The following is a 26,964-nucleotide window of genomic DNA, read 5'->3' on the forward strand; positions in this document are numbered from 1 at the left end:
ACACATAAAATAATTGTACAGTGCTCTGCTGTACAAAACTCTAGAGAGTAGGAAAGGCTGACTGGGTCTTTTGAGAAGGAGAAAGAGAGGATTTGCCACTTGATCCTTTTTTGCCTCCTTGAGTAGAGAAGAACCTGGTGCCCTGGAAATGGCAAATAATGGAATGAATGTGTAGATGTCCTGGTGGCTGTTTTAAAAATGACATTTCATTATTCACTCATTATGCATTGAAATTCACATACCTCTGTTAAAAATAGAATACCATTATCATGACAGTTCTTTGCTCAAATATCAGAATCATTAAGGAAAGGTCAAGAAACAAATAAGCAAGGGAGACATTTGAGCTTGTTGGTGGGTAAAGAAATGGGTGGTTGGCCGGGCGTGGTCGCGCACGCCTTTAATCCCAGCACCTGGGAGGCAGAGGCAGGCAGATTTCTGAGTTCGAGGCCAGCCTGGTCTACAAAGTGACTTCCAGGACATCCAGGGCTATACAGAGAAACCCTGTCTCGAAAAACCAAAAAAAAAAAAAAAAAAAAAAAAAAAAAAAAAAAAAAAAAAAAAAAAAAAAAAAAAAAGAAATGGGTGGTCTGCATAAAAGGAAGAACATCCGAAAGTAAGAGCACTGGCTGCTCATCTAGAGGACCAGATTTGATTTGTAGCACTCATTATATGGTGGCTCACAACCATCTCTAACTGCATTCCCAGATGATCTAACTCCCACCTCTGGCCTATGGGTACTACAGACATATGGCACACACACATACACATGAAATAAAAATTACAGACATTTTAAATACTATTCTTGTATTAAGATTCAATACTATTCAATTAAGATTGAAGTAGAAAATTCAACTATCTTCCAAGTGAGCCCAAAACTCCCAACTTAAGGGTTTAACATCATTAGAAAGTAAGATGGAGCTGGGTGGTGGGGCACACGCCTTTAATTCCAGCACTTGGGAGGCAGAGGCAGGCGAATTTCTGAGTTCGAGGCCAGCCTGGTCTACAAAGTGAGTTCTAGGAGAGCCAGGGCTACATAGAGAAACCCTGTCTCAAAAAAACAAAAACAAAAACAAAACAAAACAAAAAAAGAAAGTAAAATGGTCTTAATTTTAGTAAGACCACAGTCTCACTGAGTTGTGATTGATATGATAATGGTGAAGGTTAATGTGGAGGAAGAAGATATTAATTTCTACCTGAACATCTTTTGTAATAACTTGTGCTCTGTGTGAAAGATGGAACACATTGTTCAATATTATTTTTCAACACATTGTACAATACTGTTGTTTTATTTTCATGTACACAATGACATATAAAGTATCATTGTTTTAATCTGGAGATGGAGCTGTATCATTCAAATGAAGTTATAGACCATATATCAGTGCCTTGACACATAATGAGGTACCCTAGGGCAGTTCAGCATGCATGGGAGCTTAGGGAAAATGCCAGCTCATTGGCTGCACTCACACCTGCTTCATCAAAATTTCTAAGGTGGTATCCAAGAATCTGCATTGTAATCAATTCTCCATTTGGCTCTCACACAGGTAAAACTTTGAGGTTGGTTGTACATTAGTTGATTAGGTTGTATTAGTTGATTTTCTCTTCTATGATAAAAGGCTATGACCAAGACAACTTATAGAAGAAAGGCTTTATTTTGCTTATAGTTCCAGAGAGTTAGAGTTCAAAATGGCAGGGCAAAGGCAACTTGCAAACAGGCAGATAGAGCAGGATGCTGAGAGCTCTCATCCTTTATTTTTCTTCTTTGCCTGTATACATGTCAGTGTACCACACGTGTCCATGGTGTCCATGAAGGCCAAAAGACGTCATCAGATACCTTAGAACTGGATTCATAGACAAGTTGTAAACCACTGTGTGGGTGCTAGGAATTGAGTCTGGGTCCTCTTGAAGAACAGCCGGTGTTCTTAAGCACCAAGCCACCTTTTCAGCTTCTGAGAGCTCACATCTTGAATTGTAAGCAAGAAGCAGAGATAGTAGGGTGAAGCCTTAGGCTCTCACAGCCCGCTCCATTGACATCATTCCTCCATCAAGGCCATACCCCCTAAACCTCCCCCAAACAGTGCCACAAACAGAGAACAAATATTCAAATGCCTGAGACATTTCTCATACAGAAGCAAACATATACATTTCCGTTCTTGAAAAGATATTTAATTATCACACTAGTGCCAATTAAAAAAAAAAGGGGAGTTCCCAATAAATCACCTTTTCAATTCTGCTCTACCTTTATACACAGTACAATTTGTAAATTGCAATCTAAAAATGAACTTTTACCATAGTCTTGGAAGTATACCTTAAAAGCAGCGCAAACAAAATTACCAATTTGACCTAAATTTCAAAGAAATATCTTGTTTCCTACCTTGCTTTTTTGGGTAGCTAATATAACAGATAAACAACACATAGACCATTGTTAAGAACTAGCTACATTACATTGAGTCTTTCTACTTCTCTTACAAATAATGAGAGTGTTAGTTAATATTGACATTTGTTCTCATCACCACTCTGAAATTTCTCTTCATGGTTTATCTTGTTCCCGAAGTGGTTCTATGGCAGACAGGAGTTGCTGAAATGTGGGGCGCTTTTCTGGAAGCTAAATAAAAGAAAATCCCGATGTGTTAGATGATAAAAGGCATAATGTAAAAGAATGCTAGAGGAGCTGGGGATGTAGCTCAGTTGGTCAAGTGCTTGCCTAGAGTGCAAGACACCCTGACTTCAGTTCCCAGCACCACATTAACCAGGTGTGGTGGCATACATCTATATCTGAGGACTTGGGAGGAAGAGGCAGGAAGATCAGATGTTCAAAGTCATCCTCTGCTATACAGCAAGTTCGAGGCCAGTCTGGGCTACACAAGTTCCTGACTCAAAAATTAAAACAACAAACAATAATATAGGGCTAGGAGAAGACTCAGTGGGTATGAGTTCCAATCTTCAGAAAACCACAAAAGAGCCCAATGTGTGACATGAGTCTATGATCCCAGCCTTCCTATAGCAAAGTGGGAGGTGGAGATTGGAGAATGCCTGGAAGCTCCCAGGTACACTAGCATGGTGTGCACAACAGCAAATAAGAGAGTCTGTCTCAAGCAAAGTGAATGGTAAGCATTGATACCAGACACATCATACAATGGCACCAGTGTACCTACATTCACAAACACTGCATGGTGCGTGTACACACACACACACACACACACACACACACACACAATGAACAATATATAAAACATGTGTAGCTCAGTCCTAATGTGAATAACATTCTATTTAATTTGAGAGAGGGTCTCACTGAATAGCCCTGTCTGGTCTAGAGCTTGCTATGTAAACTAGGCTGGTCTTGAACTCACAAAGATTTGCTCTGCCTCTGCTTCCTAATTGGTAAGATTCAAGGCATGCATACCATACCCAGCGAGTGACTTTTGAAATGTGGAAACACCATAGACCTTTCTACTAAGATTCATAATAAGACAAGGGTGCCTTTTGTATTCATTGTTCTTAAAATCATGTTGAAATTACCAACCGGGCTGGTGAGATGGTTCAGTGGGTAAGAGCACCGACTGCTCTTCCAAAGGTACTGAGTTCAAATTCCAGCAACCACATGGTGGCTCACAACCACCCATAATGAGATCTGATACCCTCTTCTGGTGCGTTTGAAGACAACTACAGTGAACTTATACTAATAAATAAATCTTTGGCCGGAGCAAGTGGGGTTGGCCAGAGCAAGCAGAGGTCTTAAGTTCAATTCCCAACAATCACATGAAGGCTCACAACCATCTGTACAACTAAAGTGTGTACTCATATACATAAAATAAATAAATCTTTTTTTAAAAAAAGAAATTACCAACCAATGCACCAGGGAAGCAAAAAACCAGCCCCAAGAATTAGGAAAGGAAAACTATTTGCATAGGACATAATTATGTGCTTGAAAATTTAAGAAGACTAATGATAGACTCCCCCAAACAATAAAGGATGTTGCAATGTGTGTGTGTGGGGGGGTGTAAAAACAAAATAACAAGTAAAATCCAGTAAGAAGATAAAATGGAAGGCAAGGCATCATTTATAATAGCAACAATATCAAAATGAAATCCTTAACAATGTAGCCATCAATAAGGAGAAACTTAAAAGATATAAATGTAGACTGGAACATACATTAAGAAAAAAAGTCCCCTTTGTTCTATAGTAGGACATGTCACTGTCATGGAGATATAGAATTTCTCCAGTTAAAGTATATAAGAAATACAATCTTAAAGATATGAATGAGTTGCACATAATGTAGATGAATTTATTTTACAGACTTTGAATTTGCAAAACAGCTCAGAAGCTATGAAGAACAAAAATCATGAGGATTCTAGCCTACATAGTGATAAGATATCACATAATACTCTGTTATATAACAGCATATAATTAAAGTAGTGTGGTGCTGGCATAGGAAGACCAGACCACAGAAGAGGTACTTCCAAAATAAATCACTATTATTCTGCAGGGAAATGGAGAGTAATATTAGTGTGGCCTCTCTCTGCCATTAAGGTGGTTCCTTATCTCTTGGTAGCATTTTAGTAAATGGTGTTTCCAACAACAGGATAAACATTATAAAAACTATATGGTTGGACTACAGTTTATGCTATGCATAATAAATACACAATAAAATAAAATACTTTTTAAAGCTTCATTTTTATATTGCTCAAAAGTTTTCAATGGCTTCACATTGCATGTAAAAATTGGATCTCCCCTCCTCTTCTTCCTTTTCCTCATCATTTTCCTCTTCTCCAGGATACAGAACCTTGATCAAACTTATACCTCCAAATTTATTTTCAGCCTTTCCAACAACATCTCTAGCTGAGAACACCAAGCCTACTTCCACATCTTTGCTTGTGGTCATCTTACTTGGACACACTTTGGCACCATCTCTGCTCACATACTAAGGGCATTTGGAAGAGATTTCCTGATCCAGCTCAGATACTGATGCATTCAAAGAAGCTGCTCTCCATCCTCTGAGTCTATGCTATGTTCTATCTTTTTAATTTGGGTACATAATTATAAACTTCTTGATCTTTTTAGACACACATACACATGTGCACACATACCCCATTGTGTGTGTGTGTGTAAAATTTAGTGGAACCTCAGACCTAACTCCACCAATTAGTTGTTTAAACGTTTAAGACATTTGTGATAGAATTTCCTCCATTTTAGGCCCATATCTGCTTTGTGTAACACCTTTGTCTTCTACCTCAGTGTTTGGGAGATAGGAAGATAGGGTAGGGGGTGAAGAAAGGGAGGACGAAAAGGGAGGAGAGGAGGAGGAGAAGGAGAAAAAGAAGAAGAGGCATTTCATGTGATTTCTGTATGCAATTAGATATCTCTGCCATATATTTTTGAGTAGAGGACAGATTTCATACTTTTGTGAAGAATGAGGCCTCGTTCCTACACACAGAACTATAGGCAACAGAGGAAAGCTGGGAGCAGGGGAGGTGGTCCTCTCAAGGGAAGAGCACACCAATTAGTTTTCCGGTACCAAATGGTCAGGCCTTCAAACATAAATGTGATGTACAAGTAACATTACACGACTGAATGGGTTATATATATATACATATATATATATATATATATATATATATATGCACACATATATACATGCATACAATAACAGTAAATGAAAGAAGAGGATAAATTTGAGGGAGAGCAGGAAGGGATAAATGAAGAGAGAGGGAGGGATTTGGAAGGAGAAACACCAAGGGAGATATATAATTACATTATAATTAATTATAATTACATCACATTATAATCTCAAAAAGAAAACAAAAGATAGCTGGGCAATGATGGTGCACACCTTTGAACCCAATGCTTAAGAGGCAGAGGCAGGCAAACCTGTGAGTTCAAGGCCTGCTTGAACAGAGTGAGTTCCAGGACAGTCCAGGGCTACACAGAGAAAACCAACCCAACCCAACCAACCAAAAACTGTTTAAAAATTTTTAAAAATTAAAAACAAAAACAAAAGAGCGAGGACACTGGCATCTGCCTTGTTTTGTTGTTGCTGTTTGTTTGTTTGTTTTTACATTACAAGCACACATGACCCAGGACCATTTTCAGCTTTTCTCTAGCAGGTACTTTCTTTTTCTCATCCCTGCTGAAGCCCCACCCCCCATCCACACCCCTCACCCCCTGTCCACCCTTCCAACCTCTCCAGGGGTTATACTTACCTCATGCCAGCAGCTGTACATGATCTGGTAGATGGTGTCTGATGCCAGTTGGGGCCGGTAGAGTCTGTGGCCCTGGGAGACCTTCACAACCACCTCGGAGTTATCATATAAGTCATAGGGCTGCTTCCCTAGACTAAACACCTCCCACATCAGGATCCCTGTAGTGCATCCGGGGGCAGTCAGCAAATAGAAGAGAAAGGAGAGCCAGTGTCAGAAGGCCCAGGGCTTGTGGAAGGAACTTCACATTATAGGACCAGAAGGCCACTGGCCAGAGCAAGGGATTTCTGGGAAACGAGGTCTAGTGAAAGGGGGAAGTTCAGCTTTGGTTATCACTTCTACAGTCTAGATGTTCCTGCATTTGTTTTCAGAGCCCTCTCTGCTTGTTAGAAAGCCAGTGGTTGACAACAGCAGGGGGAGTCTCTTGGGGCCTAGGTTGACTGGCTGCTTTAGGGAGTCACTTGGGGTCTCATGCAGTCTCACACTGACAACAAACTGTGTAGTAAGCTACCATTCCAACACTTATAAGTGATGAAGTCCTTGTCTTTTCTTTCTTTTTTTTAAAAAAAAAAGATTTATTTATTGTTATATGTAAGTACATTGTAGCTGTCTTTAGACACACCAGAAGAGGGAGTCAGATCTCATTATGGATGGTTGTGAGCCACCATGTGGTTGCTGAGATTTGAACTCAGGACCTCTGGAAGAGCAGTCAGTGCTCTTAACCGCTGAGCCATCTCTCCAGCCCCTTGCCTTTTCTTTCTCTGCTTTTGCACTTGTGCACTTGTGCTTTTGCATTTCATCACATAGTTAAGTTACCTTTTGATAGAAATGTGAAGCTAAAACAATGAATGCCCATTTCACTGTCTGTGGTTGCAGTTGGTCTCTCACCATCTTTCATGCGTTGGGTACCATTTTGGCAATTTGAGAAGAAGCTCCAGGCTATTGCATTGGGAGCATGAAGTCACAGCTTATCTGTCCGTTTTCAGAGTGCTCACAGTCCTCTAGTTCATGGAAGCCATGGTGGACTCCAGGATAAGGCACCAAGTTGGGGTGTTTATGATGATCAAGAGTGACATGTGGGTTCACTCTGATGTGGCCTTTGAAAGGCTAGTTTTCCCACTTGCAGGCCAGGTCAATTCCTTAACACCTCCCAGCCTCAGCTCTCCTACCAAACAACACCTTCTAGAGTTGCTGTGAGAATTAAGTAGGATCTGACACACAGTGCTTTTGAAAGAGTGCCAGGGCATTGAAAAAGCTACCAGAATGGGGCCATTCTCTCCAAGGACAAAGACTTTAAATCAGTGATTCTCAACCTTCCTAATGCTGTAACCCTTTACACAGTTCCTCATGGTGTGGTGACCCCCAACCATAAAATCATTTGTTACTACTTCTTAAGGGAAATTTTGCTACTGTTAGGAACAGTAATGTAAAATATCTGTGTTTTCCGGTGGCCTCAACAACCACTGTGAAAAGATCCTTGTTCCCCCAAAAGGGGTGTGACCCACAGGTTGGTCATAACCCACAGGTTGCAAACCACTGCTTTAAACAATCAGCCAGGTTCAAAACTGTAGACAACCAACATATACAGAAAAGCACACAATTGTTCTCAAACCTCAAACTTTGACTTTCAGGCTACAGATCTTATGTAAACTACTATTAGTAAAGCAGCTTACATGTTGTGGTAGCTCTTCCTTTATATACATATTCTAAACTAGTTCTACAAAAGAGCGAGGCCCTGTCTTCAAATATTCCAAGGCCAGTGACACTGCATAAAGTAACTGGAGGAGAGATGATCTCCTTTGAGAGGAACTTCCAGAGGTCCTGGTTCATTTTGAATAGCCATACCAGCAGCACATTACTTAAGAATAGATTTGCTGTTTATGAACAGCCAGAAAATACCGGCAACTAGATTCTGTTTTCTGAGGTGGGCAATGAGGTTGGGTAATACTGTCTTTGGTGAAAATACAAGCAGTTAAGTAATGCATGAGGGGCTCAGATTTTAAGAATAATATTCAGCAGCCGTATCAGTTGATACAGAGGTATGAAACTAGTCTTCACAACAAGGAGCAAACTGAATCTCAAACCACTGTCTGTTGGATGTCCCTTTTTGTGTGTCCATTTGATTCTCTTTATACTTTTCAAACAGGAATGCTTGTTTGTAATAATTATTTCAGACAGAAAAATAAACTTCTAACTAAAATTTCCTTCTAACAAGTTATCTCGGGTGTGGTAAATCAAATTGCACTTGAGGTCTAACATGGGCATGGAATATTTCTTGATTGTATTTCATGTATTTTGTCACTCAGTGATAATTTAGCTTACTTATCCTGGATGCAGCAGACAGTTGTTGAAAACAGTCATGGTGTTGTCAACATACTTTATAGAAACTGACAGAATCATAACCCAAGAGGTTTTTTTCCCCCTCTTCACAATCACCTTTACTTAATTTCATTTCTCTTCTTTTGATTTTGGGTTGTTTTTCTGGTTGTTTTTGTGGTGCTAGTGATCAAACCCAGGGCTTTTGAACACTCCAGACAAATGCTTCGCCTCTGAGCTATACTGCCAACTCAACTAGTAAAGCTTTTGTTGCTCTCCGAGATGGTCTTGTTAAGTTCCTCAGCCTGGCCTAGAATGCATGAGCTTCCTGACTTTGTACCTGAGGTCTGGGATTACAGATGTGTCTTGTCATGCCTACCTTGAGCGAGTAAATTTGAATCTAAGTATTTTAACAAAGTAAAATGGTTTTCAAACGTCTATAAAATATGCAACGATAAGTTTCTTAGACTGTGTACCACACTGTAGCAATTACTCTGTTGTGGCACAAAATCGGCCACAAACACATGGCAATGAGTGGCCACACCTGTGGCCAATGTGACTTTATTTATACAAACAGGGTATACACATTGCATCTGGATCTGTTGTTTCCCAACTTCTGATCTAAAATGCTAATTTTAGCAAGCAGAGAAGAACATGGGTTGAAATAAGGTAAATGTTCACTGTGTAAGAGGCCCAGCAGTCATGTAATATGCCCTGAAGGGTGGAGTGAGACTCCAGTATCTCCACTAGGTCTCGTCTCTTCTCTTCCTCTTTGTCACCTGTGGAGCAGCTTTGCTCCTGCCACATCCTCTGCCTTGTCCTTGCCCACCTCATCAAAAACCAAGCAATGGGTCTGATCTCAGATCAGAACCTTTAACACTATGAGCCAACAGAAATACTTTTTTAATCTATGTTGACTTTGCCAGGTGCTCCTTATAGTAGTAGAAAGAGGATTTACACAGCACTGAAGAAAGCACAGAGTCAAGTTTGCTGTTTGCCTTGGGGATACCAAGAGACCCTGCCATTCTGAAGGGACCCAACTGAACAGTTACCATAGTTACAGTTATGCCCAGAACCAGTGGTTTATACTTAAGCCCTCCAACCTTTGGGGTTTCAAAGAAACTAACATTGAACATTTTAATGATTCTTTCACAAAACTCCTTGAGGCTAAAAGAGGTGGTTCACACCTATAATCCTAGATTTGGGGAGACTACGGAGGCAAGAGGATCGTGGGTTTGAGACCAGCTTTCATTACATAACAAAACCTCGTTCGAAACAAAACAAAAACTGTTTGAAAGTTTCACGGGGTGGGTGGGAGGAAGCCCCTAAGTCCTTTGATTCTGTTGGCAGATGCTAAGATGATGTAAATTATGGAAAGTGTATAAGACTTCCTAACCCTGAACCCCAGGAAGGAAACTGTCCTCTTCAACCACTTGCTTGTCTCACACTGTGTGTGTAATTTTGTAAAGGCTCAGGGTTCTTTTTCAAATGGACGTTGCTGATCTTGCGGTTTCCTGTTGTGGAAGTGAACTTAAGAAACGGGGCCAGGATGCTATGTGGTCACTTCCTTACCAAATGCCCATACATCCGACTTGCTGCTGTATTTGAAGTAGTGAAACACCTCTGGAGCTGACCACTTGACTGGAAACTTGGTTCCTACTGAGCTGACATACTGATCATCAAGGACATATCTGTAAGGAAAGCATCAACACAGGCATTAAGACTTATGGTCTTGTAAATTGGGATGGCCCTGATTGGCCATTCTTGCTTCTATGGCCCACCATCAGCTAGACTGATGAAGGACATCGAATGAATGCTAGTTAGATGAATGCTTCAATTTTCTAGCTAATTTGCTTTGATTTCCTTTCTACTCTGTCCCCCTTCCCCTGCTCCATCAATCTCCATGAGATAAGCTCTTGTGTAGCCCAGGCTGGACTTGAACTATATAGTTGAGAATGACCTTGAACCCTGATATTCTGCCTCTACCCCTGAAATGCTAGGGCTGTGGGTATATACCACTACATCTGGTTCTTTAATTTTTTTTCATTGTGACAGCTTAGTTTCTAGAGATTTGTAAGCATTTAGAAAATGTACCTTTGAAAACAGCAAAATTTGAGTGCAAAATGCTTAATAATGATCAAACCCCACAAATTGTGAAAATATAACCATTCAGAATTCTACCCCCACATCTGGTAATTCTCTCTCTCTCTCAAGATACATTTTTTTTTTTGGCTTGTGCTCTCTGATTTTATCTTTTCTCTATTTGTTGTGTTGAGATTTGCTTTTATTTTTCATCATGCTGTGAGGATTTGCCCAGATAGCATATTTTCTCCCCCACTATCATGTTTGGTGACTGAACAGCACCTACTCTTATGGAGTAAAACAGTTTATTGAATTGTATAAACCATTCTTAATCTTTTATCATAAATAATGATGAAAATAGCTGATGGAAAAATCAAAAACAAAAAAATTAGAAATACAAAGGTGTCCACCAACCCCAGGTTTATTATGATTATAAAATATAAGTAACCTTTATGGAATGTACTCATGTTGATGAATATGTAAATATATAGAAATATGTAATTATATAGATTACAATGCAACCATTAAAAACCATAAAATAAAAAGCTGTTCACAGTGTATGGTTATGTGAAAAAGCATATATGCTTGATGCTATTCTCCTTTGAGGGGAACAAACAGTGAATGTATATATTCATGGGTGTGTTTGGCTATTAAGAATAATGGAGTGTAAAAAATTATATATCAGTAATTCCATACACAGTCATTAATAATCCATTAGAAATGAAAAAAAAAAGAATAATGCCTGGGATGGAGAGATGGTTCAGAAGTTTAGAGAATGTATTACTCTTCTAAAGGACTTGAGTTTGAACCTCAGCACCTATACCAGGCAGCTCAGAGCCCTCTGTAACTCCACCTCCAGGAGAATACCACTCCTTTGGCCTCTTTGGGCTCGTACACTCAATATGCACACACCTACACTGACACAAGTCCACATAATTAAGAATGATAAAAATCTTTTTAAAAAAGAACAAGACCAATGGAATTACTATAAAACAAACCAAAATGGCTCGCATAGGGAAATTAGTATAGTCAAAACTTATGTGTGTGGGATATAGTTTATGCATGTGTGTGCTCATAGTTGCATATGCAGAAGCTGTTGGATGCCATTCTCAATTACTTTACACCTTCATTTTAAAAGATACTTTATTTTTAATTGTGTATATGTTCAAGGGCCTCTCTCTCTCTCTCTCTCTCTCTCTCTCTCTCTCTCTCTGTGTGTGTGTGTGTGTGTGTGTGTGTGTGTGTGTGTGTGTGCTTAAAGAGGCCAGAAGAGGGTGTTGGATCTCCTGGAGCTGGAGCTACAAGAAGTTGTGAGCAACCTGACACAGATGCTGGGAATCCAACTCTAGTCCTCTAAAAAAGCAGTCCTTAAGTGGTGAGCAATCTCTCCAGCCTCTCCAAGTTAATCTTTGAACTAGGGTCTCTCCCTGAACCTGGAGCTAGCTGATTGGCTAGAATGGCTGGCCCTTCTATCTGTGCCCTACAGTTGCTGGGGTTAGGGGCACACCACAGTGCCTGGATGTAATGTGGGTGCTGGGAATCCAAAACCAAACTCGTGCTTGTTTAGCAAGCACTCTACCAACTGATCCCATCACCCAGCTTGAAATCAAATTCTTGACTACAATGGATGGAAACACTACAGCTTGCAGTGTGTTAGAAGTTATTGATGTTATTCCTGGGAACACCAGAAAGAAAAGCTGTCTGGGGAGATTTCTGGCTTACCTCGTCATTCCAAAGTCTGAGACTTTCACAGAGAGATCACTGTCCACCAAACAGTTCCGAGCAGCCTTGGGAGGGAAAGCAAAAATCTCCAAGTAGTAAAAGCAACCAAGAACCTCCCAATATCAGATTCAGATATTTTCCTCCCCTCAGTGTCAGTCTCAGCAAAATCCAACACAGCCTATCACAATCCTGTTTGTTCTGAAGTGAATCAAGTGAACTTGATTTTTAAAAAAATTCTCTCATAAGTTGGAAGACCAAAATGTGGATACTTTGCTCCTTCTTAGAATGGGGAACAAAATACCCATGGAAGGAGTTACAGAGACAAAGTTTGGAGCTGAGACAGAAGGAAGGACCATCCAGAGACTGCCCCACACCGTCCATCCCATATACAACCACCAAACCCAGACACTATTGCATATGCCAACAAGATTTAGCTGACAGGACCCTGATATAGCTGTCTCTTGTGAGGCTATGCCAATGCCTGGCAAATACAGAAGTAGATGCTCACAGTCAGCTATTGGATGGATCACAGGGCCCCCAATGAAGGAGCTAGAGAAAGTACCCAAGGAGCTGAAGGGTCTACAACCCTATAGGAGGAACAATAATATGAACTAACCAGTACCCCACACCCCAGAACTGTGTCTCTAGCTGCATATGTAGCAGAAGATGGCCTAGTCGGCCATCATTGGGAGGAGAGGCCCTTGGTCTTGCAAAGATCATATGCCCCAGTACAGGGGAATGCCAGGGCCAGGAAGCAGGAGTGGGTGGGTTGAGGACCAGGGTAGGGGGAGGGTATAGGGGACTTTGGGGATAGCATTTGAAATGTAAATGAAGAAAATATCTAATAAAAAAGAAAAGTTTCAATTTTTTTTCCAAAAAATGCATGTTCACCCAAGCATCTGAACTTCTTGACTTATCAAGGACTTCCACTAGATCCTGTGCATTCCCAGATGCTTGGAAGTCATGCAAGGCTTATGGGATGCATTGGCCTGCTATGAGCAGTGTGCTTGGCCTCAGCAGAAGGAGTCTCTAAAGCTGAAGACCAGTGAGTACCAAACAATACTCAGAACTCCTGCCCCAACCTAAACACACACTTTCTTTCTGCCTCATCCCCCTCTTTGACTTTTTAGTTACTGTATCAAATCACTGCTTTCCCAGTAGGCTCTCAGAGTCAACTTCAGTTCAGTGGTTTTGAGAAACACTAAATTGGCCTGAGTTGTTCCGTTTGCACTTCACATCACAGCACGGGTAGCTATGGAGAGCCTCATGACTTATTTTACTCTGATGGCTCTATACATCTTTCAAATACTGTATTCTACAATTGTGACCTTTTTATTATAAACCCATCACATGCTTACAGGAGTCACAAATGTGCGAAGTAAAGTGAAGGCCTCCTGTTTGTCAGACCTCCCAGCAGCCCTGTCCCTGGAGGAGGGAATGGCGGGTTATGTTTTTCTCTCCTCTCATTGAGCTTACCAAATCTCGATGTATGAATTGATGGCTCTCCAAGAAGGCCATGCCTTCACAGACATCATAACACATTTCTAAGAGCTGGCAACTTTCTAGTCCTTTCCCATGACTCTTCAGGTAATTAAGCAAGCAACCATTTGTTATATACTCAGTTACTATATAGATGGGGTATTTCTTTGAGCATACTCCGTAGAACTTCACCAGCTTGGGATGGCTGAGTTTCCTGAAAAAGAATCGATTTGGCAAGTTCATTTACGAGATGTCCCAAGCAGAAGAAAGAGAGAGAGAGAGAGAGAGAGAGAGAGAGAGGGAGAGGGGAGAGGGGAGAGGGGGAGATATCAGGGAGCTTTGGATCTTGTTTTGGGAAACAATAATGTTTGAAGGCACGAAAGAAAACAGAGCTCAGCCTCAGATCTGAGACTGGTGAATCTCACAGCCACTCAGCAGTGCTCTCAGCCTGGAGATACTGGATTCAGCTTGTTTCCCAAGAATCAGGGTAGTGTTATGTGTAGACAAAATATATTAATTTGAAGTGTGTATGTAACATAAAAATGGTTGCTGTTGGTGGAAGTGAGACTACACATAATCCTTTGTTTATATCTCTTCTTTTGTTCTCTCTCCTTTTGATTTTAAAAAAGTGTTCATTTGTGTGTGTGTGCATGCATGCATGCATGCATGCATGTACTCACTCATGAATGTGCACATGCATGTATATTTTTCTGTGGTGCCCTGAGGACAACCTCAGGTGTTATCTTCAGAAAGGCTACCACGCTCCTTTGGGGCAGAGTCTTTCACTTGTCTGAAGCTTGCCCAGCAGCATACGCTGACTGAGCAGTGAGCCCCAGGGGTGCTACTGTCTCCACCTCCACAGAGCATGGATTAATTTTACAGATTATTTATAACACACTTTGGTGACAAAATACACTTTAATATTTCACCAGGAGACAGTGGCTATGTCATATACCAAGAAAGTTTTTGTTTTTTAATTTTATGTTCTATGAAAGGGGGACAGCAAGGAGCTTTCTTTGGCTTTATATAACAGTCTAGTTACATAGGACAGAACTATCTGTGTAATTTGCAAGTTCCTTGAGAATAGGAAATGAGAATAGGAAAAAATAATTGTTTACAACTTAATTTGAGTTACACGTGATAGCCCATGACTGGATTCTCTGCACTTGGGAGGGTGAGGCGGGGTTCTTGCTGTCATTTTAAGGCTAAGGTGGGTTATGCAGTAACTTTCAAGACACCCTGGGCTACAAAGTAGGACTGTCTCAAAAACACCCCTCCCCCATTTTTATTATTTTGCAGTGGTGAAAGCAGAGCATTAAAGCAAGTACTGGGGTGAGATGCCTTTGTCCAAGGCTGTCTTCATGGGCATCTTTACCTTTGAACAATCTTTCAGTTACAGTAGCAGGGCTTGTTGCAACTTCCCTGTCTCCTTTGCTGTTTAAAAGGAATTACAGATGTGGGAGGATTCTCCTCTAAAGATGTCTCAGTAAACTGTTGAATAGCTCTTTCAGTGTAGATATGGGAGCCAAGTAAACACTCCCCCCCCCCAAGTTGCTTTTGGTTACGGTCTTTATCACAGCAATAGAAGTAAGTTAGGATCTGCAAATGTCAAGTATTTTGTATATGTGTGTGTGGTGGAGGAGAGAGGTCAATCTTGGCTGTCACTCGTCAGGAGCCATCTACCTTGTTTTGGGTTTTTTGTTTGTTTGTTTGTTTGTTTTGGTGTTTTTTTTGAGACAGGGTCTCTCATTGAGACTTAGATGCATCTATTAGGTAAGGTTGACTGAACAGTGAACTCCAAACATTCCCCTTCTTCCTCCTGCACCACCTTTTCCTTCACCTCCTTCTCCCTTGTCTCCTCTTCCCCTTCTCTTACTCCTCCTGCTCCTCCTCCTCTTCCTCTTCCACCTCTCTTCCACTTTCTCTCCTGTCTCATCCTCCTTTTCTTCCTCCTCCTCCTTTTCCTCCTCCCCCTCCCCTCTCTCCTCCCTCCCCCCTCCCCCCTCCGTTCTGGGACTACAGCATGTACCACCATGCACAGCTTTTTGACATGGGCTCAAAGGATGAACTCATACTTGCCCCACCAGCATTTACTGACTGAGCCATCTCCTGACCAAGGCCCTGCTATAACACTTTCTAATCCTCCCTGGTTAGTTTTCTAATAAAGTGACAGGCCATGCTGTTTTACCCCGATTAGAAGTATTTCTAAGGATGAAGGGCTTGCCCACTCCAGGACTTCTGAAGACCATACTTGAGTCTGTTCCTTCACATGTGAGCCGTGCTACTTCTAACAAATACCATTGGCTTATGCATAGTTGTGGGAGATGTGAAGGGAATTTGGATCTGCTGAGTGCTGTACCTACTTGTAACTACTAAGGGCCCTTTGTAGCACAGGACAAAGTTGTGAGCAGGAGAAAGATCAAGGGTAGAGAGTCTAAATGCACAGAGGCCACAGGCTACTTTCTCAATAGAGTCAGAAATATTCTAAAGTCAAACATGGGCTTTCAAGGTGTTATGCAAGCCTACTTGACAAATTAAGAGCATAACATTGATTTATTTAACAGCTCAGTAGGCCAAAATATAACACTGATTTTATTTAACAGTTAGGCCAAAGTATAACTCCTAAATATTAAGTGTACAACATATGTCAGGCTTTGCAAGTTAGGGACAAGGACTGATGGTAATGTTCTTCTATGGAGATTCAACATTCTATTTTCATTCCTGAACAGAAACTTACATCATGGTCTGGGCCTCCTGAAAGAATTCATCTTCTGACATGGCACCCTCCTTGATCATCTTTACAGCCACATCATACTGCCCCTTCCACTGGCCCAGCTGGACCACTCCAAACTGGCCATTGCCCAGCTCCTTCAGCAAGGTAATCTCTTCTCTTTTCAGTTCCCAAATTCCTAATGAAGCAAGGCAGACACCTTAGGAGTGGCATCAACAACTATCAAAGTGATTTCTTCAGCAATGAGATTTGTGCATCCACAAAATGAAGAACCGTAAAACATCATTTTATGATAGTAACTTTTAAAAATCCCCAGCGAACTGATATCATGACCATATCACAGGAAAATGATGCTCTCAAAGCAGCTGTACTTCTTGACACAAAAAGTCAAAATGAAGTCCATCCCTCCCCCCAACACACACACTGGAGGTATCTTAGAGATAGTTAATATCAAAATGTGCTTAATGCTCTTAGATTGGTAAAACACTGTTAGATTGTTTTTCTGCATAAAACAAATTAAGCTGTCATCAAGATGGACGTTATTACCCTAAAGACACAGTTGAGGACTGGCTCCAAATAGGAGCAAGCATAGACTCCAGGAAAAGAAAGGGCAGGTAAGGAGTACTGAAGGAAAATGACAAAGGCTTGTGAGAATCATCCATTGTATGGCTAACTCTGGGAAGATTACAGAGTTAGGTGTGGATAGATGATTTTTAAAAACGAATGATATAAATTAGACTAAGTGATTCCCTGGTGCAGTCTCGATAGGGATTTCCTTCCTGTCGTCCATCATGTGTCAGTTAGGTAATCATATGCATTGAACCCCAAATGGTGGGAAATGGAGCTTAAGAGCCCAGAGGTGTGTCCATACCACTTCCCAGAGCCACAGACTCCGGGACCTTGTTGGCCTTGGTTGACACTGGGTGGCGGAGCCGTGTGATCATGCCTGCAATAGAATCAGTAACATATTACCACATTACCATCATATCATATTATGAAGAATCACTTCATACTCTCCTAGTAAGCTGAAAATATGGGGCATGGGGTGTTGTGATACAAGAAGAGAATCAACGCTGAGCATATTCATCCTGTCCTTGTATTCAGTGATTTCAATCAACACATTCCCCTAATGCAAAGCAAAATCTAAAAGAGCCAGTTACTTCGTGTGAAATTCCACCAGGGGTTAGGTGCTAGATGAATCTTTTACACAACATTTTTTCTCATTCATATTTTACTATCTTTTTGTTAGTTCTGCATCATAAATAGCACACAAATCTGAAAAACTCATATAATAAACAGATATTTACATATAAAACAAACAATCTTAAATCTGAATTTATTTCTCCTTGACGTTAAATGTTTGAGCCATTTTTACATACATGTAGCTATGGTAAAGTTGGATTAAAATAATTATGCTGATAGTGTCTTGAAAGAAACCACTCAAAAGAGTAAATGATTATTGCTTTAAGTATAGGTTGGTTTTTACCACGCATGTGTTTTCCCTTCCATCCTATTTAGGTATTTGTTTCTGTTTAAGGGTGTTCATCAAATGTTTTCAATACCGTACCTTTAATCGGCAGAAATGAATACCAGCATGCATAATATAAGCTTTTATTTTGCAAAGCATATGAATACCTATATAGAAATGTGTATGTCAGTACAGAGCAAAACAAAGAATTCTCATCTGAGGAATACCGAATGGCTGAGAAGCACCTGAAAAACTGTTCAACATCCTTAAACATCAGGGAAATGCAAATCAAAACAACCCTGAGATTCCATCTCACACCAGTCAGAATGGCTAAGACCAAAAATTCAGGTGACAACAGATGCTGGTGAGGATGTGGTGAAAGAGGAATACTCCTCCATTGCTGGTGGGATTGCAAGCTAGTACAACCATTCTGGAAATCAGTCTGGCAGTTCCTCAGAAAATTGGACATAGTACTACCGGAAGATCCAACAATATCTCTCCTGGACATTTACCCAGAAGATGCTCCAACTTGTAATAAGGACACATGCTCCACTATGTTCATAGCAGCCTTATTTATAATAGCCAGAAGCTGGAAAGAACCCAGATGCCCCTCAACAGAGGAATGGATACAAAAAATGTGGTACATTTGCACAATGGAGTACTACTCAACTATTAAAAACAATGAATTTATGAAATTCTTAGGCAAATGGATGGATCTGGAGGATATCATCCTGAGTGAGGTAACCCAGTCACAAAAGAACTCACATGATATGTACTCACTGATAAGTGGATTTTAGCCCAGAATACCCAAGAAACAATATGCAAAATACATGGAACTCAAGAAGAAGAAAGACCAAAATGTGGATACTTCGTTCCTCCTTAGAAGGGGGAACAAAATACCCATGGGAGGAGTTACAGAGACAAAAAGTTTGGAGCTGAGACAGAAGAAAGGACCATCCAGAGACTGCCCTATATGGGGATTCATCCCATATAGAACCACCAAACCCAGGCACTATTGCATATGCCAGCAAGATTTAGCTGACAGGACCCTAATATAGCTATCTCTTGAGAGGCTATGCCAGTGCCTGGCAAACACAGAAGTGGATGCTCACAGTCTTCTATTGGATGGAACACGGGGCCCCCAATGGAGGATCTAGAGAAAGTACCCAAGGAGCTGAAGGGGTCTACAACCCTATAGGAGGAACATCAATATGAACTAACCAGTACCCCCCCACCCCAGAGCTGTGTCTCTAGTTGCATATGTAGCAGAGGATGGCCTAGTAGGCCATCAATGGGAGGAGAGGCCCTTGGTCTTGCGAAGATCATATGCCCCAGTACAGGGGAATGCCAGGACTAGAAAGTGGGAGTGGGTGGGTTGGGGAGCAGGGCAGGGGGAGGGTATAGAGGGCTTTGGGGATAGTATTTGAAATGTAAATGAAGAAATATCTAATAAAAAGAAATGTGTATGTTTATGCATATATATATACATATATAAGGGAAATTATGATTATTTTAAAAGTATTTTGCATCTTATGCTTTCTATTAGAAATGAAATGTCTTTGTGATAAAATATTTATGCCTTCCTTTGAAATATGTATATGTGCAACTTCTGCTATAATAACTATTGTGTGAGTCATGAAATACACTAATAAACTGAAGATTTAATGAAAACACAATGAGAGATCAAAATTTTAATACCTTTTTATATTCTGTGTATCCTCTAAGGTGCAATTATTTATTGCGAGATAACTGTTTGTATAATTACTTTCCCAGGAGATGCTATATGTTAAGATAAACATGGGAAGAAATTTGAGAAAAAAATACAAACAAGAACCAAAATGGAATTGAAATCAAGTCAGACATGATAGCACCGCTTAGATGCAGAGCCTATGGCTTATTTTCACTCACTGCTGGAAATTCACCAAGTCACTTCCTGTCATGAATACTGTTACAGTCCTGGGACAGTTAGTATAATTAGTACTGGCACAGTTAGTACAGTGTTTGAAGCACAAGCATAAGGATATTAGTTCAGATTCCCAGTACCCATGTGAAAATCTGGCACCGTGCTGTACATCTTTAATGTGAGCACTGAGAAGGCAGGGACAGACAGGTCACTGGATATTGATGACCAGCCAACCTATCCAACTCAGTGAGACATGCTGTATCAAAGAAATAAGGTGGAGAGTGACTTATGAAGGCACCCAATATTGACCTTGTCTTAGTCACTGTTATATTGCTGTCACGAGACCCCCATCATGGTAACTCTTAAAAAAGACAACATTTAATTGGAGCTGGCTTACAGTTTTAGAGGTTTAGTCCATTATCATCCTGATGAGAAGCTTGGTAACATGCAGGATGGTGCTGATGCACTAGGCAAGAGATATATACATCCTGATCCATAGTAGGGGGGGGAAGGGGGAGGCTGTGGGGAGAGGGAAGGGGAGAGGGAGAGAACACCTAGGCCTTGTATAGGCTTTTGAAACTTCAAAGCCCACTCCCCAGTAACATGCTTCCTCCAACAAGGCCACACCTCCTAATCCTTATAATTCTTTCAAATGGTGCCATTCTCTAGTGCATTCAAAATATGAGCCTGTGGGGCCATTCTCAATCATACTACCACATACTTCAAGCCTTTACACACATATGCACATATGTACATGCACAAACACACAAACAAATATGTGCACAACATATACTACTCCCCCACAGAAACTTATTACTGAAAATAGGGATACTCATAACCTAGGCAATATTTTGAGAGAAAACAGCTCATATCAAATATAAAAAAAAACTGTTACTAGTAGGATTGTATATTTCTGCAAACCATTTGACAACTTCACATTTTTAAATGCTCATAGCCTTTGTGAAACTAGCAATAGAATTATTCAAGCAAATGTACAGAGCTATATGTGCAGTGCTGTGCAATAAAATATGCATTAAAATATAAAAATATCATACATGATCCACTGCTAATCACCAGAGAGTTGCTGCAAGATGTAATAGAATTATACGTAGCTGTTGAAGAGAACAAGGTAAGCCATGAATATTTGCATGGAAAGTCCTCTGAGGTCAGGTTAGTAAAGATAAATTGAATAGTATGTGGACAATGATTTTTATTTCTGTAAAGTGTAATATGTAATTCTTATATAACAAATTCTTATATAACAAATATTATCATCCATATACAAAAATATATCATGATTGACACTATTCTCTGTACTGAGAAGTTACCAATTCAATTATGCTCATTTTTCTAATATATGGATTTTATAATCATCTTGCTTTTATGGTCTAGGAAAAAACTCTAGAAATAAAGTTTGATTAAAGCAATTTTCCTTTTATGCCTGATGAGATGGTTTAGTGGTTATGAGCACTGTACTGCTCTTTTAGGGGACCAGAGTCTGGTTCCCAGAACCCACATCAGGTGGCTCTCAACCATCTGTAACTAAAGTTCTAGAGGATATATATGATGCCCTCTCTTCCCGGCCTCTGTGGGCACTTCATTCATGTCCACAAGACACACATGCACACTTTTAAAAAAAATAGATAAAATCTAAAGAAAAATAATTTTATCTCAACATATTCAACTTAATCAACCTTATTCCTTCTAGTTTTATAAAGTGTATTGTGTTATATATGAGGAGGTTGAGCTACAAATCATAACAGACAGAGATTGATAGCATTTTCTCTCATTTCTTGGTATCCTATTAATCAAGAATATTAACAGGATCAATGGTATCCAAAAAAGCTGATATTTATATGTGAGGGCTTATAAAAGAAAAAAAAGAAAGAAAGAAGTTACCTGCTGAATTATGTTGGTGATAATGAATGAGCTTTGGAATGGAATCAAAGCAGTAGTTTTCAGCCAGGTATAATTTATTTTCAGCATTAGTATGCACGTGGTAATGCTTGACAGTTCCTTTTTTATCACTAGTAAGGAAGAAAGACAATGTTAGGATGTTTTAAACACACAACAAAATTTTGATGAAACAATGAGTGGATAATTATTTTGAATCTATTTACAAATTTGGGACTAGGAAGACAGGGATGGTTACCCAAAGTTGACATCTGGTGTTTCTCTGAAAGCATCCTTGACAATCAGTAAATTATGGAAAAGCAGTCCTCTCTGAACTCAATGTGTTCTTTGTGCATATACAAAATTTATGCATAGAAAATTTCAACTTTAGGTGCTAGCAACATGGTTCAACAAGTAAATGTTCCTGCAGTCAACTATGACAGTCTGAGATCAGTTCCTATGATCTACACTCTGGGAAGAGAGAACTGACTTCCACACATGAATGCCCCCCCCAGCACAGTTAATTAATAATAATATAATATAATAAAGATTAATTTGGGGGAAATTAATTTCATGTACTGTTTCTCTCTTAGAATGTATAATAAAGAGAATCTATAGAATCTGTCTTTGTTGGCTACAAGCCTTGAAGTTCCTTAGGATCATGTGAGACCATAAATTCTCCTTTAAGATAATAACTGGAAGAAAATTTTATAGGCAAAAAATGGTTAGATTGTGTGTATTCTTACCCTAGAGTTCTTTTGGAAATGGGGCATGCAGGAAGAAAAGCATATCTAGAACTCCTTTTTCCAAGCAACAACAAAGTTTAGTAGACATTTTTATGTGTCAGACCATGCTATGATCCAATGAGTGCACTGCATATACTTCCCACATAAAACATTGTCTTCTGGGTCAGGCAGTAGTAACGTGCACCTTTAATCCCAGCACTTGGAAGGCAGAGACAGGTGGATCTCTGAGTTTGAGCCTACCCTGGTCTACAGAGTGAGTTCCAGGACAGTCAGGACTACACAGAGAAACTTTGTCTCAACAAACAAACAAACAAAACAACCTCTCTCCCCCCCCTTCAAAAAAAACCATTTCTTTTCCTCCCACTCTACAATATTGTAATGAATTCATGCACATTTGACTGAGGCTAGTCAGGAATAACCTGTCTTAGATTTTAGAGTTCAGTTCTATCACTCACTGGCTTCCTCCTCCAGTTTTTATAAAAATTGGATGAGGTTGTACTTGCCACACAAGAACAATGCCACAGGAGAAGAAAGGGTATTTCTCTATGTTGCACATGGCTAATCTGATGGTAGTGTCAGTATGAGTTGATGACATTTCATAAAAGGGTTTTGCTTTCCTCATCCCAATGGACATATCTATAAAAACTCCTGCACCTTAACATAAGGCTCAGGGAACATTGTGGAAGGGTAGTGGGATGGGAGGATTGTAAAAGCCAGAGGATCAGGGAGTTTGCTGTGAGATTGCGCCTCCTGATAAGATCAGAAGTTACTCATGAAATCTCATAAACATGACTGCTCAAGTGTGAGCTGGAAAAGAATGACACCCATGAACATGCCAGACTGGACAGGGAAAGGCCCACGAGGCTTCAGCCGTACACCAAGAACTTCAGGCAACTGAGGAGAGCTGGGAGGAAGAAACCTGGTCCTCTGCCAGGAAGAACACACCAATTGCCTAATGCTGATCATTTGACCCTGGAAACATACATACAAGTAAAATTCTATGGGCTTCATTGGCTGGTTTTGTGTGTCAACTCCACACAAACTAGAGGCATAGAAAGGATGGAGCCTCTGTTGGGCAAATGTCTCCATGGGATCTAGCTCTAAGGCATTTTCTCAACTAGTGATCAATGGGGGAGGGCCCATTGTGAGTGGTGACATCTCTACACTGGTGGTCCTGGGTTCTAAAACAAGGCTTGCTGAGCAATCCATGGGGAGCAAGCCAGTAAGCAGCACCCATCCATGGTCTCTGCATCAGCTCCTGCCTCCTGCACCCTGCCCTGCTTGAGTTTCTGTTCTGACTTCTTTCAATAATGAATAGTGATATAAGCCAAAGAAACCCTTTCATCCCCAAGTTGCTTTTTGACCAGGGTGTTTTGTTGCAGCAACAGAAACTCTGACCAAGCTCAACAAGTTGTATTTTGGACTATATATGTATACATATATGCATGCAATAACTATTGCTGAAGAAAGAGACCATGAATTTGAAAGAGACTGGGGACCAGTATATGGGAGGATTTGGGAGGAAGAAAATCAAGGGAGAAACATAATTAAGTTATAACCTCAAAAATATTTTAAAAGAAAAATATTCCTTTCGTTTAATTCCTTATCTATTTAATAATTTTCTACTGGATCAACTTCAAAAATAAATCTGGGATGATGAAGTTCAAAGAGGGGAACAACTGACATTTCATTTGGCTGTATCCAGAGAGCCACAGCTGTTTTGATGCTTAGTCAACAGCATGTTCTCTAGTTGTTAGATTTGTTTCAGCCGATGATCATGTGAAATCTAGTATATGTGCTTATTAGAGGCATGGATTCTGGTATTAGCAAATGTTGTATGGTCATTCAAGATACACCCTGTTATTTCAAATTGGAAGTAGGTATTCTGTAAGACAAATCTCAAGATAAAATATCTTCATAATCTAGTTACAAATACATATTACATTACAAATACATATGCATGCTCTGTGTGGTGGGGCACACATTTACACAAGTCATTCAATCCAGCTGTTAAGAAATATTTCTTTTAAATGGTCCATATCAATTCAGTGTCAGTTCAATCCCTGTCCCCCAGATACTGGGGGTTTCAGAGACACATTAGTGTGGATGAAAGAATATGGCTTGGTTATTTGGTTGTAGGTGGCCTAGCTTTAGATTGTTCACTTATTCTGCCTCATGGGCTAGTCCTTAAGAGATCTCTTTGAACCCCAATCTCCTCATCTGCAAAGGGCCCTATTTACTCTGGAGGGGTGTTACAAGGAATCCAAGAGGTATTAACCAATGGGAAAGTGACTTATAAATCTCTGGAAGGTACATGCCTGTAATTCCAGCACTGGGGTCACAAAGGCTCAAGGAGGCTACATAGTGAGGCTCTGTCTCAAGGAAATCAACTTCTGGAGGGAGGTCCTGATGATGATGGCTTTGGCAAGATGATGATGGGAAGTCTTACACACCAAGGATCAGGCATGCAAGAGTAGACAGAACTACTCTTTCTTACCAGCAGCACCATTAACAATAACTGCTCCTTCATTTGGTGTTACTCTGTGCTAGACAGTATCCTAATCTAAATACATGTGTTAAATGGTTTCATTCATAGATCAGAAAAATAATTTTTAAAAAGGTAAACCTGGATTTATTCACTAGCTCTGTTAAAACATTAGACAAAACACATCCAAGTGCCTAGTAATTATAACACATGCCCTTGCATGGCAATCCAAATGTATTCAACTAGGGACAGTAAGTAATACAAAATCGCACCACTTTAATTATGTCTTTCAGTTGACATTTGGCCATCTCAAAGCCATTGTTAGGTTGGTGAATTTAAATACTGTGGCTCTCTGTTGGGATGGACACACAGTCTTTGGACACGTACTACTGATGTGAATGCAGGAAGTAATTTTAATCATGTGTAATTGGTCACAGGTCTAATTTGCAGTAACCATTGCTATTTTATTAAACAACACCTTGTTGCTTTGAGTGCATTAAAAATCATTATTATATTTCCCTTTCCAATGAGGAAGTTCAGGACCAGAGCAGGTTGAGACACTGGTTCAACAAAATAAAGGCCTGAAATGGGAAGAAAAGTTTCACTTTGAACTAGAACTCTTACGTGGAAAGGCCAGCAGACAGACAGGCAGGCAGACAGACAGACAGACAGGCAGGCAGGCAGGCAGGCAGGCAGACAGGCAGACAGGCAGACAGACAGGCAGGCAGGCAGGCAGGCAGGCAGGCAGGCAGACAGGCAGGCAGGCAGGCAGGCAGGCAGATGAAACATACTTAGAAAGCACTAATACCTTGATTTAACTGCACAGGAAAGGCTCGCTGAGAGTTGGGCACTGGGGCAAGCTTCTCCACTCAGCAGGCAGGTTGGGTTGTGAGTTTAGAAGTGCTATCACTATTTTTTAATGTTTCTCTTTCTATGCTTGGGCCTGACTCCAAGGGACCCACATTGTTGTTTCAATAAATGTTTATGGAGGTGTGCACACGGTGCTCACAGCACTCTGTCTTGTCTGCCTGCAGTGCACAGGGGAGGTCACTCAGAGCATAGCCTTTTGAAAGTAGAGGGCCTGAAGGCAATGGCTAATGTCCACATTCAACACAAATTTGTTGATCCCAAATTCCAGGGTTCAAGAGTGAGTGGTGTCTCACCTCAAAATATAACACTACGTGATCATCGTTTTCAAATAACAGTCACAGAGGAAAAAGGAAGGAAGTCTACATTGCACTTACTTTGCAGCCTTACTAAATAAGGACACGGTGTACATTCCCATCTGGCTGGAATTCCGAACCATAAATGCTCCTTCTTTTCCCTGAAAAGGAGGAATAATGTTCATTATTTTTAAAATGATTTTTATATAGGCAGTAAGCAAAAAATAAATAAATAAATAAATACATACATACATACATAAAAATTTTAGATGCACAATAATGTCAGCAAAGGGACAGGTCACCCAACAGTTAGCACAGAAGGGTCCCATAGCTAAGTTGTCTTCCTTTTCTCACTCAGTTCCTTTCTTCCTCTCCCTTCCTTCTGTTTTTCTTGTTTAGTTCTGGGGATGGAAGCCAGGGCCTGACCTTTGCTAAGCAAGGGCCTTACCTTTGTGTTTTATCCTCACCCAAGTCAATATATTTATAGATCCATCCTGTGCAAACTTTTTTTCCTAGAAAATTTGCAACTCTCTAAAATTTTCGTTTTATATTTATTAAATTATATATATATATATATATCACTATATATCACAAATATATATGATATATCCCTATATCATATTCTGGAAATGTTTGAGGAAGAATAAACACTTTGCTAAAGTTGTAGCCTCCATTTGTCTTTCTCAAGGATTCATGCCAATTGTAACCAGAGTCAGGTTCAGAAAAAGCATAATACGCTATGGATATAACAGCTTGCCAAGTGAATCTATCACATTCTGTTA

General features: G+C 40.2%; 1 protein-coding gene across 2 annotated transcripts in view; it reads right to left on the reverse strand.

Moving 5' to 3' along the window:
- Positions 1 to 1,667: 1,667 nt before the first annotated feature.
- The window catches only part of Bmx (BMX non-receptor tyrosine kinase), a 62,704-nt gene continuing 37,407 nt past the window's right edge, over positions 1,668 to 26,964 (reverse strand). The window contains exons 12-20 of one of the 2 annotated variants that reach the window (XM_029473273.1): positions 26,264 to 26,343; positions 21,795 to 21,922; positions 17,396 to 17,470; positions 16,531 to 16,702; positions 13,791 to 14,007; positions 12,315 to 12,379; positions 10,083 to 10,201; positions 6,198 to 6,355; positions 1,668 to 2,602 (exon numbers count right to left, since the gene is read on the reverse strand). In XM_029473273.1, the coding sequence (XP_029329133.1) occupies positions 2,528 to 2,602; positions 6,198 to 6,355; positions 10,083 to 10,201; positions 12,315 to 12,379; positions 13,791 to 14,007; positions 16,531 to 16,702; positions 17,396 to 17,470; positions 21,795 to 21,922; positions 26,264 to 26,343 (1,089 nt within the window). In that variant the 3' untranslated portion in view covers positions 1,668 to 2,527. The remainder of the gene's footprint in view (positions 2,603 to 6,197; positions 6,356 to 10,082; positions 10,202 to 12,314; positions 12,380 to 13,790; positions 14,008 to 16,530; positions 16,703 to 17,395; positions 17,471 to 21,794; positions 21,923 to 26,263; positions 26,344 to 26,964) is intronic. The other variant, XM_021153332.1, reaches the window with a different exon arrangement.

The sequence above is a fragment of the Mus caroli genome, chromosome X (assembly GCF_900094665.2).
Source record: "Mus caroli chromosome X, CAROLI_EIJ_v1.1, whole genome shotgun sequence".
In the NCBI taxonomy this organism is placed as follows: Eukaryota; Metazoa; Chordata; class Mammalia; order Rodentia; family Muridae; genus Mus; species Mus caroli.